The 12058-nt window shown below is 39.6% G+C and overlaps 1 protein-coding gene and 1 long non-coding RNA gene across 7 annotated transcripts in view; one reads left to right on the top strand and one right to left on the bottom strand.

The window, feature by feature from the left end:
• Window positions 1-12058, bottom strand: part of LOC124149529 (alpha-1,6-mannosylglycoprotein 6-beta-N-acetylglucosaminyltransferase A-like) — an 82195-nt gene that overhangs the window by 37984 nt on the left and 32153 nt on the right. For all 6 annotated transcript variants that reach the window (XM_048381717.1, XM_048381716.1, XM_048381719.1 and 3 more), the window contains 2 exons: window positions 4392-4558; window positions 382-481 (listed from right to left, as the gene is read on the bottom strand). In XM_048381717.1, the coding sequence (XP_048237674.1) occupies window positions 382-481; window positions 4392-4544 (253 nt within the window). In that variant the 5' untranslated portion in view covers window positions 4545-4558. The remainder of the gene's footprint in view (window positions 1-381; window positions 482-4391; window positions 4559-12058) is intronic.
• LOC125372311 lies at window positions 9159-11091 on the top strand. Its single transcript, XR_007218054.1, has 3 exons — window positions 9159-9215; window positions 9922-10044; window positions 11029-11091. It is a non-coding gene; the product is annotated as an uncharacterized LOC125372311 (long non-coding RNA).

Here is a 12058-nt window from a genome sequence, read left to right as displayed (position 1 = left end):
CACAATGATTCTATGTTCCTTGATATCACACAGTGACACTGTAAGGTTCGCACAAGTATTGGTGCACAATGATTCTATGTGCCTTGATATCACACAGTGACACTGTAAGGTTCGCACAAGTATTGGTGCACAATGATTCTATGTGCCTTGATATCATGAGACCATGCAGCAAAACAAAACAATTTCATGAATATTTGAGGAGGAGATGAATGAAGAAGAATTGTAAGATAATATTTGTGAACAAGCATATGAATAATCTTAAACCATTGTTACTCTATTTGACTTGGTCACGCCATTGTCCACTCTAACCACATGGATGAGGTACAAGGAACCTGTTCTGCCGGGGCATGTCACGGCATACAGGGAACAGGGGAAACATACCATAAGCTGTGAACCTGCCGGCGTAGGGTCCATCCACCATGTCTCCGTTTTCCCTGGATAGAGCTTTCACATACTCCTCACTCAGGCGGATGATCTCATTCTGGGGGAAATACACACGAAGGTCAATACATAACTTTATACTGTGGTAAGCAATGGATGATCTAATTCTGGGGGAAATACACACAAAGGTCAATACATAACTTTATACTGTGGTAAGCAATGGATGATCTTTTTCATGGGGAAATACACACAAAGGTCAATACATAATTTTATACTGTGGTAAGCAATGGATGATCTCATTCTGGGGGAAATACACACAAAGGTCAATACATAACTTTATACTGTGGTAAGCAATGGATGATCTTTTTCATGGGGAAATACACACAAAGGTCAATACATGATTTTATACTGTGGTAAGCAATGGATGATCTCATTCTGGGGGAAATACACACAAAGGTCAATACATAACTTTATACTGTGGTAAGCAATGGATGATCTTTTTCATGGGGAAATACACACAAAGGTCAATACATAACTTTATACTGTGGTAAGCAATGGATGATCTCATTCTGGGGGAAATACACACAAAGGTCAATACATAACTTTATGCTGTGGTAGGCAATGGATGATCTCATTCTGGGGGAAATACACACGAAGGTCAATACATAACTTTATACTGTGGTAAGCAATGGATGATCTCATTCTGGGGGAAATACACACAAAGGTCAATACATAACTTTATACTGTGGTAAGCAATGGATGATCTCATTCTGGGGGAAATACACATGAAGGTCAATACATAACTTTATACTGTGGTAAGCAATGGATGATCTCATTCTGGGGGAAATACACACAAAGGTAAATACATAACTTTATACTGTGGTAAGCAATGGATGATCTCATTCTGGGGGAAATACACACAAAGGTCAAGACATAACTTTATACTGTGGTAAGCAATGGATGATCTCATTCTGGGGGAAATACACACAAAGGTCAATACATAACTTTATACTGTGGTAAGCAATGGATGATCTCATTCTGGGGGAAATACACACAAAGGTCAATACATAACTTTATACTGTGGTAAGCAATGGATGATCTCATTCTGGGGGAAATACACACGAAGGTCAATACATAACTTTATACTGTGGTAAGCAATGGATGATCTAATTCTGGGGGAAATACACACAAAGGTCAATACATAACTTTATACTGTGGTAAGCAATGGATGATCTTTTTCATGGGGAAATACACACAAAGGTCAATACATAATTTTATACTGTGGTAAGCAATGGATGATCTCATTCTGGGGGAAATACACACAAAGGTCAATACATAACTTTATACTGTTGTAAGCAATCGATGATCTTTTTCTTGGGGAAATACACACAAAGGTCATTACAAAACTTTATACTGTTGTAAGCACCGGATGATCTTTTTCTTAAGGAAATACACAAGAATGTCAATACCGTATTCGACGTAATAAGCGCCCCGCTCAAATAAGCGACCATGGCGATATTTGCTGATATATTGGCTAGTAAACAATCCTAATTAGCACCCCTTCCGATTGATCAATGTACACAAGACTTATTTATTCGCGTATATATGCACTCGTGGGTTATATGCACCCTTAATTATAGGCAATTACATTCTGGAAAAATATATCTGTCGTACATAAACATTTCAGGCTGTCACCTTAAACCACGAAATTTATCTTTCAACTCTGTTTTTTTCCACCAAAATAATATTCTAATAAGAGCCCCCTACTTCTTATTTTGAGAGCGCCCTGGGCGCTTATTACGTCGAATATGGTACATTACTTGATACTGTTGTAAATAATGGACAACAGTGTGGCCCCACTTTGGGGGATGTAAGATATCTGGAAATACTGTCCTCCGGTCAAAAAGGTCAATATTCACTGACAATGCAACTTATCACATAACATTAAATATTCATTCTGGGCATCTGGCTTCTGGATGTTAACAGTCATATATATATATATATATATATATATATATATATATATATATATATATATATATATATATATATATATACACACACACACACACATGTGTATATATATATATATATATATATATATATATATATATATATATATATATATATATATATATACATACACACACACACACACACACACACACACAATACTAAAACACATGGTGCATGAGAAATGCTGCCATTTACTGTCACTTAATTCCATCTTGCTGGACTTTTATGGCTCAGAGATCTGGTAGTTAACTACAGATTCAAGCGTTCCCTGGGTTCAAGCCCATTCTGGTCCCCTGCCATGATTTGACTGGAATCTTGTCAAATGTAGCATAAAACAATACTCTCTCATTTAATGTTCCTTCTAGAATTTGTTAATTATCAATAGTATCAAAACTGTCGCTAGTCTAATGCAATATCAACGATAGATGTGCTAACTGGTCGTTGACGTAGGACTTGTCATTGAGTCATAGACAATGGGAATGTATCAATTTCCCTAAGGAGCCATGAATCCACCATGAAATAGTCCTATAGTACTGCCAGAAAATAATAAAATCATTCTTAATTTCACGTTATTCAAAACCCCAGAGTTTTGACAGCTGAGACTGTCATTCGTGTTGCGCACCGCTCACCAGATGATTAATATATCATAGGAGTTGGGGAAATGCTGCTGTCACAGTTCAAGTCACCCATTCACATTGCCAATACAAATTACAATCCATTAGCTGAGAAATGACACTTTCTGACTTCCAAACCATCCCAGAAGCATGAAGAAATGATTGCTCTCCTGTAACCTGCAGCTCTCCATTCCTTGTTAACATAATGGTACCATGGTTAAATTCTAATGTTTCAAGTAGAAATCTGAAGCCCCTCAGCACAGCTTCATGAAAGAACGTGGAATGTTCAATAATGTCAATAATGCTTTACCAAGTCTGTATGATATTATCACGTAGACATGCAAATATCAAGTATATTTATCAATAAATTATGGTCAGTGTAATTGGGATATGAAGGTTTGTGTTGTGTTACCATTGATAAGGAATCTAATTTGTATCACTTCTGTCCTCCAAAAGCAGTGTAAATCCGACAGCAACCGCCATAACATTGGCGTTTTTAACCATGTGTAAATGCAATGTTAGTTATTCCAACCAAGGCTAAACATGCCAAACTTACATGTAGCAGTTTTATTGCTTCATTCGGACTCCACTTGAATGTTTTATTTACTGTATTCAACCAAGTAAGCCAGTTCATTTGGTCAAATGAAACACATGTATATCAGGTAGAGCAATTTAATGTGTTTCACCTAAGTTAGATATTTTAGATTGTGTATATAAGGACTTCCATTTTGTAATGCCATCAACATCAGCCATCTGGTAAAGTTTCTGCTGGTCTAGTAAAACATGCTTATGCTAGTCCATGTGCTAAGACTAAAATCTATTAAAAATAATGCCAAAATACAAGTTCAGACATGTTTTTGACACAGACTGTCCACTACAGACAATAACCTCCCACTCTACATGATCACGGTACAGACACACAGAGCAACTAGAGGCATTGTAGAGGCATGGTAGGTGTGTAGAATGGACACCAAAATTGCTTCATTGTCATAACAAAATAATACAGAAATACATTCAGACATACTGGTAATTATTTTCCTGAGTGATCATGGCCAAGTGATCTCTAGCTATGTATATCTAGCTATGCATGTAATCTCAACAAGTCACTCCCTGTTTAATCAATTACGGGCAAACATTGAAAATTAGAGAAACAGTTGACCAAATGATAAAAATAGGTCCAATTTCCATTTTGGTAGTCTTTATAAAACCTCACATATTCTACAATAACAGTCTTATTTCAATCATTATGCTGATATTCTCAATCTAATAAAATGACCTAAAAATCAAAGTTCTCATATCATGCCACACATCTGCAATTCACATAAACACTTCTGACGCATACCACTGCCTCTCTGCCTTTATGAAGTAGATTGTAGATACCTTTAGCACTTCACTCTCCTTGGGTGGCTTGACACTATTGATGAGTGTTATGTTGGCGAGAGTGACGCACCAGACGATGAGCAGCAGCACCAAGAGCACCACCACCTTGCGGTAGATGTTGCGCGTCAGTCGACGCCATAATGGCAACGGCATCTTTCTCACACCATCTGTAAAATGATGGACAAGAAAATTATAAGAGACGATTTGTTAGACTTCTGAACATGTTATGCTTAAATAATAAATGGTTCACTCTTAAGAGTCTATACCAAAACAAGCCGACATACTGCCTACAGTAGCATCCTTGTCACACATGGTCAATGTGCACCTCTGTATTCTCTAAACAGAAAAAAACTAAAATTATGGTATCTCAAGGTTTTCCCCGGAGTCAATGCATCCTGGTTAAGATGTTTCATAATAATGTCTCTGTCAATCCTGCCATAAGCACTTTACCCCCAACGGAGTCACCCCTCTGTAAGTTATCAAAGAAGCTGAAACATGTGACCCAATTGTGGACACAAGACAGGAGGCTGTGTAATAACTAGATGCAACAAACGTAAATCATTCAAGTCAGATCATTGATGTATAATGGAATCAGAAGTGTAGTGGGCAATAGAGTTTATTGCTAGCTATGAGCGCATGGTCTACATGAAGGCAGACATAATGGAAGATCTCTTCCCTTCTCTCCACTAGTTAAAGAGTTACCAAAGGAATTAGGCTGCTGGGAGTTATCTCCCATAGAGATTCTATGAATATGACCTTAAGACATAAGATCTTCAATCTTTGGAATAAAAAGCTTACACTACGTGTCAAAATAAAACTGCACATTGTGGTCTACAATTCTATGGAGACCCGTGCAAAGAAGTCTCATCAATATATTCGGAGTACCATATACAGAGCCTATTAGTTAGTACTTAAATATTTTAGTATAATTGAAGGGAAAGATGTGAACCTGGCATGCCTTTTGATGCCAGACGACATTTCTTCGCATCCAAGAGTGATTGAGGTGGGCAACCATGAACTCCACCTAAAGTCCCCTACTGACAACAGACTACAAAATGTCTTGACCATTCAAGAGTTTATTGTAGCATTCACCCGGTATAGGAACATAATGGTACAGGAGTGGCCAGGCCGAAAAGACTCTTTGGACCGTTATCAATGATTGATTGTAGAAATGCATGCCAGGTTTGGAGGTACGCTTTTCTACCAATACCACAAAATGTTCTCGTCTAAAGCAGCAGCGGCTCTAGCACTCACCAATCATTTACCACCATGGGATCGACATGATGAACACCTGTATTTTACTATGGTAGCTGGGCACCATGTCAATTCCTGCGAACTGTGCTTCTTGTCCGACCACAGCACAGACTTTTGTCCACTGATCAGCAGCCGTTCGTGTGTCTTAAGGCTTCGAAGATGGATCCATTCCGGAAAGGGGTCGTCACCACCTTACACAGGCTGTACGAGACCCCGTTATGCTGCCCAGTTAGGACTCTCCTGCAATACCTTGTTCTTCGCAACCAGAGGACGTCAAATCCTTTAGATCCTGTTCCTCATGCCTAATGGTGTAGCCATGGACGGAAAGTTTTTCATTGACCATCTAAAACTTGTGTTGCATAGATCTGGGTATGACCACACAAATTACAATGGACATTCATTTAGAATTGGTGCAGCCACCACTGCAGCAACGGCAGGCATAAACCTTGGGACGTTGGTCGTCGGACTGCTACAACCGCTACATACGCACAGAACAATGGAACATCCATCAAGCCCAGCTGGCCATGGCACGGTTGTAACCTCACATGGTAATTAGTTTCCTGATGCATGGTGTGCCAGAGACATGTGTTATGTTATTGAACAGTGACTGCAGACTTTCACTGATATTCACACACCTTCTCCAGTGTTGGCAAGTCCAGTATTTGTCAAGATATGGTGTGCAGGCCTTACACCCCCCATGTGCCACATTTCACTTTCAGTCAATCATGTTAATATCTTATCACCCCCTTTAGTTTGCTATATCTGTCTCATCATTTTGGGGATTCTTCAAAATAATCTTCAACAATTCACAGTTGCTTTGGTAGGCATACACCTTCAGTCGTCTACACCCGTCGGGGTATTGTCTGTTGGCTACATGGTTATCTGTAGCTAGTTTATACCCGTTGGGGTATCGTTGGCCAGCTACACTGTCATCTGTAGCTAGTTTATACCCATCGGGGTATCGGTTGTCTGGCGTCAGACTACAGCTGACTGAAGGCGTATCTCAATTGCTGTCACGTAGCACACCCTTAGTTAGCTTACCCATCAGGGTAAAGCAGTAGCGTTCTATTTTGTCAATAAACAGTTTGCTACCGGCTCAACGAGAATCCCCAATTAAGCCAAAAACAATAAATATTTTATTTAACATTTGCCTTATGTTGTCTTGTCTGAATCCGAGGAAATAAATTAGTACTTAAATATTTTAGTATAGTTTATGGCATCCTCTGGTCGGACAAGGTCCCTTCATGTACATAGCACACCATTTATGTATCATGCTTGTATCTCTAACCTGTGTTTAATAACCTTACATCGCATCACAATGGTATGATCACTTTCTATTTCATATATTCCTACTTTTGTTAAAACTATGGGAATACACAGCAGCCTTGCAATCACTGTTTATAAAATATTAGTCCTATTTATATGACAGAACATTATCCTAATGCCCTATTATAATCAACGATCGTGTATCCGTCCGTATTTGAGAGTTTTTAACTATGTAAATATGCGTATGCAGTTCAACCACTGTTTGTTTATCAGTCCATATTTTGGTATAAGCCAGGTAAACATAGGTCGTGCGCATGCGCAACTTTTCCCTTTATTCTACACAGTCAGCCATTAATCGTGTCTCGAGTAATTTTAAGTGCAAACATTATCCCACCTCCACCCACACCACCACCTTTATTTGCAGGTCATGGATAGCTCCCAGCATTTTGTTCTTCTTCTCATCCGTTTAGGTGATGTCCTCCGACACTTATTAACACATATACTATAACTTGCTCAAATATGTTTATATCATGTTCTGGTCTCGCTCATGCTTTTGCAGGTCTTTTGTTTTGTACCACCATGCCATGTACATCATGGGATTCTAGTGGAGCCGGCGGCATCATAACCTCAAAGGCATAGGCGGGCATGTAGGCATGTATCACCCCAAGCATGGGGCATGTATCACGCATGTTCACCCCAAAATAATCTTCAACAATTCACAGTTGCTTTAGTAGGGCATACACCTTCAGTCAGCTACACCCGTCGGGGTATCGTCTGTTGGCTACATGGTTATCTGTAGCTAGTTTATACCCATCGGGGTATCGGTTGTCTGGCATCAGACTACAGCCGACTGAAGGCGTATCTCAATTGCTGTCACGTAGCACACCCTTAGTTAGCTTACCCATCAGGGTAAAGCAGTAGCATTCTATTTTGTCAATAAACAGTGTGCTACCGGCTCAACGAGAATCCACTTCTGAATCCAAGGAAATAAATGTCACAATAAGCAATTTCCTTAAACTGATGACTAGAGTCCCAATTGATAATAAACTGAAACAATTGTCTATGAGCTGCACTGTTGGCTGAACTGCGACACCAGTTGGAAGATTTCTTACAACTACAACTAACAATAGGCGATTAATTAAAGCTCAGTTCAAGAACTCTTCTTTTCTTTTCTTTTCAAAAGCATTTGCATCAGTTCATCACAAAGTCTTTGTTCATCTTCTTTCTCTTGTGGATCTTCTTCTCAGCTGCTGGTTCTGTGTTTCATCACTGTTAAGATCTGAAGCTTCTTCCTGATGCTTCTCTGAGTCAGATGACTCTGGTTCTTGAGTTCGTGACTTCACACCAGACAGGTGTGATGCGTTCCCTACCCGATTTCCCTGCTCACCCTGAGGCATGAATGGGGCAGGTGCTTTCAGACCAGTTTCACTGTCGGTTTCTAGATCCGTACTTGATCACTAACTGAGACACTTGGTGTCTTAGCACCTCTCAAGCATTTGTGATGCCTGCCATGTCGAGACCAGTTCTCATCCTCAGACCATGTAGTAGGAATCATGGGGATTCCTCTGTGGTCGCATGAGGAGCTGTGCGGTAGATATACAGAAGTTCTTTAACTGAAAGCTTGAGTGGTTCACTCTGAAGTTTAGCAAGTTGTATGCAACTTTTCAGATTCCTGTTGAATCGTTCGATAAGCCCATTTGCTTGTGGGTAATATAGAGCAGACTTAATGTGCTTGATGTTTCTGTCCTTCGGAAACTGCTCAAACTGTTCGGAGACAAATTGTGAATCATTATCTGAGAAAATTATCTGAGACTTTATCTGAGACAACCTGGCTGAAGATGCATTACAGGTTCTACTACACTAAATCAGAACTGGTTGTGACAGTGCGGTTTTCGTAGGGAGCCTTCAGTACAGATCAAGAGACATATGCAGGCTGTGATTGGATGATATTGTGTAAGATTTTTATGTCTTTTAAATGCACATCCATCCAGTAATTAAAACTGCCCATATTTTTCAATATTTGGTGCTGACTTTTTGAACAAGATGACTTGTGCTTTATGTGAGCACAGATATTTTCAAGCAGGTGATATTTGGTGCGGAACTGGGGTTGGTGTGTTCAGCTTCCTGTACTCGGAAAAGGAGCTGGGTAAACTAGCCAAAATTTGTGTTTTTATTGCAGCTTTAAGGCCAGACTGTGCACATATGTAAATGTTATGGCTGTTGAATGCCTAGTTGTTTTTTAAAAGGCTATAACGTTACTATAGAAGTCTATGGGAAAACATTTGGTTGTGTGTAACCTGTAGGGTAAGTGCATATTTCAGCATTTCCTAATTTATATGTTTTCCTGTATATCTATTGCCATGGAGACCTTTTGGGATAATTGTAGAGGCAAATTTGAACGCAAAATGGGTGAAGCGAGTGGGAAATGGGGTTGTAAGGAATGGTTGGGCTGCCGTGATAAGCAGGGCTATGGTCGTTGCTTCTTTTTGTGGCCGTCAAAGGCGCGGACAGAGGAGAGAGCTCACAGAATAGCCCTCTGCATTGTGCATAAATGCCTTCCAGATGGTTTTAGCAACACTGACAACTTTGGCAACAAAGTTGAAGTGAGCCATCTCTGTCATAACGCCTCTTGTGTGAATGTTGAGCATTTGAAAGTAGAGTCCCATGAAATTAACATGGAGAGACTTCACTGTCGACAACAGGGCTTGTGCACCAAAAGTCATAAACCCTACTGTTTGGTGTAAGTTATGTATCTGATCATTATATCTTTCTGTTTGGGGCAATTTTTAAGATGGATTATCCTATTTTGGGTGTAAATTTCTCAAATATGCATTTCTTTTCCATAACATGTCTTTCGAATAATGAACTTTTCTACAATGATGGAGTTTGAATAGTTCTAACTTTTTCCTTGCACGGCGGTCCTTACTTTTCTGTGATTTCTTGTATGTTTTAGCTTTAAGTATTTTATTATGACTTTTGCTTATCTCATCATCTATTTTTCCTTTTGCAGTGACAGCACAGCCAAGCCCTAATCGAAGATTGCGAATTGACTTTACCGGACTCTGGCAGTTGACGCTATGAACAGCACTGTGAGCTCTACCTTGGAAGTTACGAGCAAAGGTGGTATCGCGAGGTAATGACCGGCGCAATGCCTTGTTTGTTGCCTCACACTTTTGACTATTGAGGTTGAATTGCGTCTTTTCGATCATGTTCGGGCCGAGACGAAAATCAGTGCATTTTCTCAAATTTTGAAAGTTAGTTTCATTGTTTCCAATTTTGAAGTTTTTATCTAAATATTTACTTTGCAATAACCAATTTTTCTTCTCCCCCTTGCAAACAAATGACTGCCTTCTACATTTTCTGTGATCACCCATGTAACAGTTTGCAATAGCATCAGAAGTACATGAAAGAGATGTCTTCAACTTTGTCAGGTTACCTGCATGACTTGAGTAAGCAGCTGAGAACTCAGCTGCACATCTGGATGCACAGTCTAAAGAAAATGTATTTGCCAAACTTTGTTTGTCTTTTTTGGTTCTAGCAGGCATCATATCCACAACAAATTTAGAATTTTTAATAAACTTTCTATGGCTGGCCGAGAGATGCCGTGTATCGAGAAAAGTTTGTGGGGAAACATCCATATCACCTGCTTCATACATTTCAGAGAGAGCTGTGTGAGCTGCACTGTCAGCATCTGTTGTCAAAAATTCTACCTCAATTTGATCTTTCTTTAAGTCCCTGAAACACTCTGCAGCTAACTGTTTTTCATTACCAATTGATTCTGACATGTGCAAATCAGATGTGCAGTCTGGGTTGTTGACACAAGAAATGTTGTCAACTAAACTGTGCTTTGAACAGAGCTTTGATTTTGTGTTTAAAGCCAAAATTTGATGATCACTAGTTTGGTTCTCAGTGGCCACATAGGTTACCTGAGTGGCTGGCTGAAAAGGGGTTTTCCCAACACCTGAACAAAGTGGATTGTTGTACATTGCATCAGTTGATAAACTAATGTTATTTAAATTTGTTCCCCTGTATTTATTTATTTCCCTTATTTCCACCCTCCTGGCTCTCATATCCTTTGTGTTCTGAGATTTTATATTATCACAAACTCTGTTCGCAGCTTTCTGCATCCCTGAATGGGATGGTGGAGGTATATCGGCACTCATGCACAGGACACGGAAACTCTCACTTCCAATGGGACATTTTGAGAGGCCTATCTGAAGTCCAGTATTGGCAGTGGAAGATCGACGTCCCCTTCTCATTCCACTACCCTCTACCTCCTTGTACAGTTTATGGTACTCTGACAGGTATGTACAGTCAGTGCATTTAAGTCTCTCTATCCAGTTAAGTCCCCACTGCTGTTCATTGTCTATGTCCATGACAATGTCCCCCTTACACATAGGCGAAGTCTTGGCGTGCTGGCGGAATGCCTCATTGTACAGTTTGTCAGTCTCTCCAACATGCAACAGGTGGTAAACATCAGCAGCAGTCCTGCAGATTAAAGAAAACCCATTGACTACTTTGAAAACTTCTAAATAAGCCTTTTAAGTATGTGATAGTGTTCGACATTTCTGAATTATCTCCCCTGGCAGATCAAATGCATATTCTATTTCTATCCCCCTCAAGCCCTTAATTAGGGTGTAACAACACTGTTTTTTATATGGTATTGAACAAACCACTCATATATGTATGAGAATTTGATCCCTTGCTGTACCTAATAACTGAAAACTGTCCATTATATTAAACTTTTATTAAGTGATCTCGTTAAAGGACAAATACTTGAACTTGGTAAGTTTATCCACCCATATCATTTAGCAGTGAGCATCTTGTATTCCCTACAAGTATTTCAAAGTCTAGGCCAAAGGAATAAATAGTTTAAAGTGTTATTACCTTTCACTTTTTGTTTTCAGGGAACTCTTATCCTCCTCAGGGGTGTTTTCCTTCCTTGGCCTTAACAGACGGTACGGTTCACTTGTCAGTGTTTGAACTTGCTGGACACCAGCCACCCCTACACTGCACACTTTCTTGTGGAGCTCAGTTGTCAACCTGACAGTTTTTGGCACTTTAAAGTTGCTTTGCTTTTCACTGGTGAATTTTTTGCCTGAATTCCAAGCTTTATGTCCCATTCTAAAAGATGTTATCGAATTCCT

Source organism: Haliotis rufescens, unplaced genomic scaffold (assembly GCF_023055435.1).
Source record: "Haliotis rufescens isolate VD_foot unplaced genomic scaffold, xgHalRufe1.0.p SCAF_4, whole genome shotgun sequence".
NCBI classification, from domain to species: domain Eukaryota; kingdom Metazoa; phylum Mollusca; class Gastropoda; order Lepetellida; family Haliotidae; genus Haliotis; species Haliotis rufescens.
Note: the sequence above shows the minus strand (reverse complement) of the source record. Positions and strands in the feature narration are given on the sequence as shown.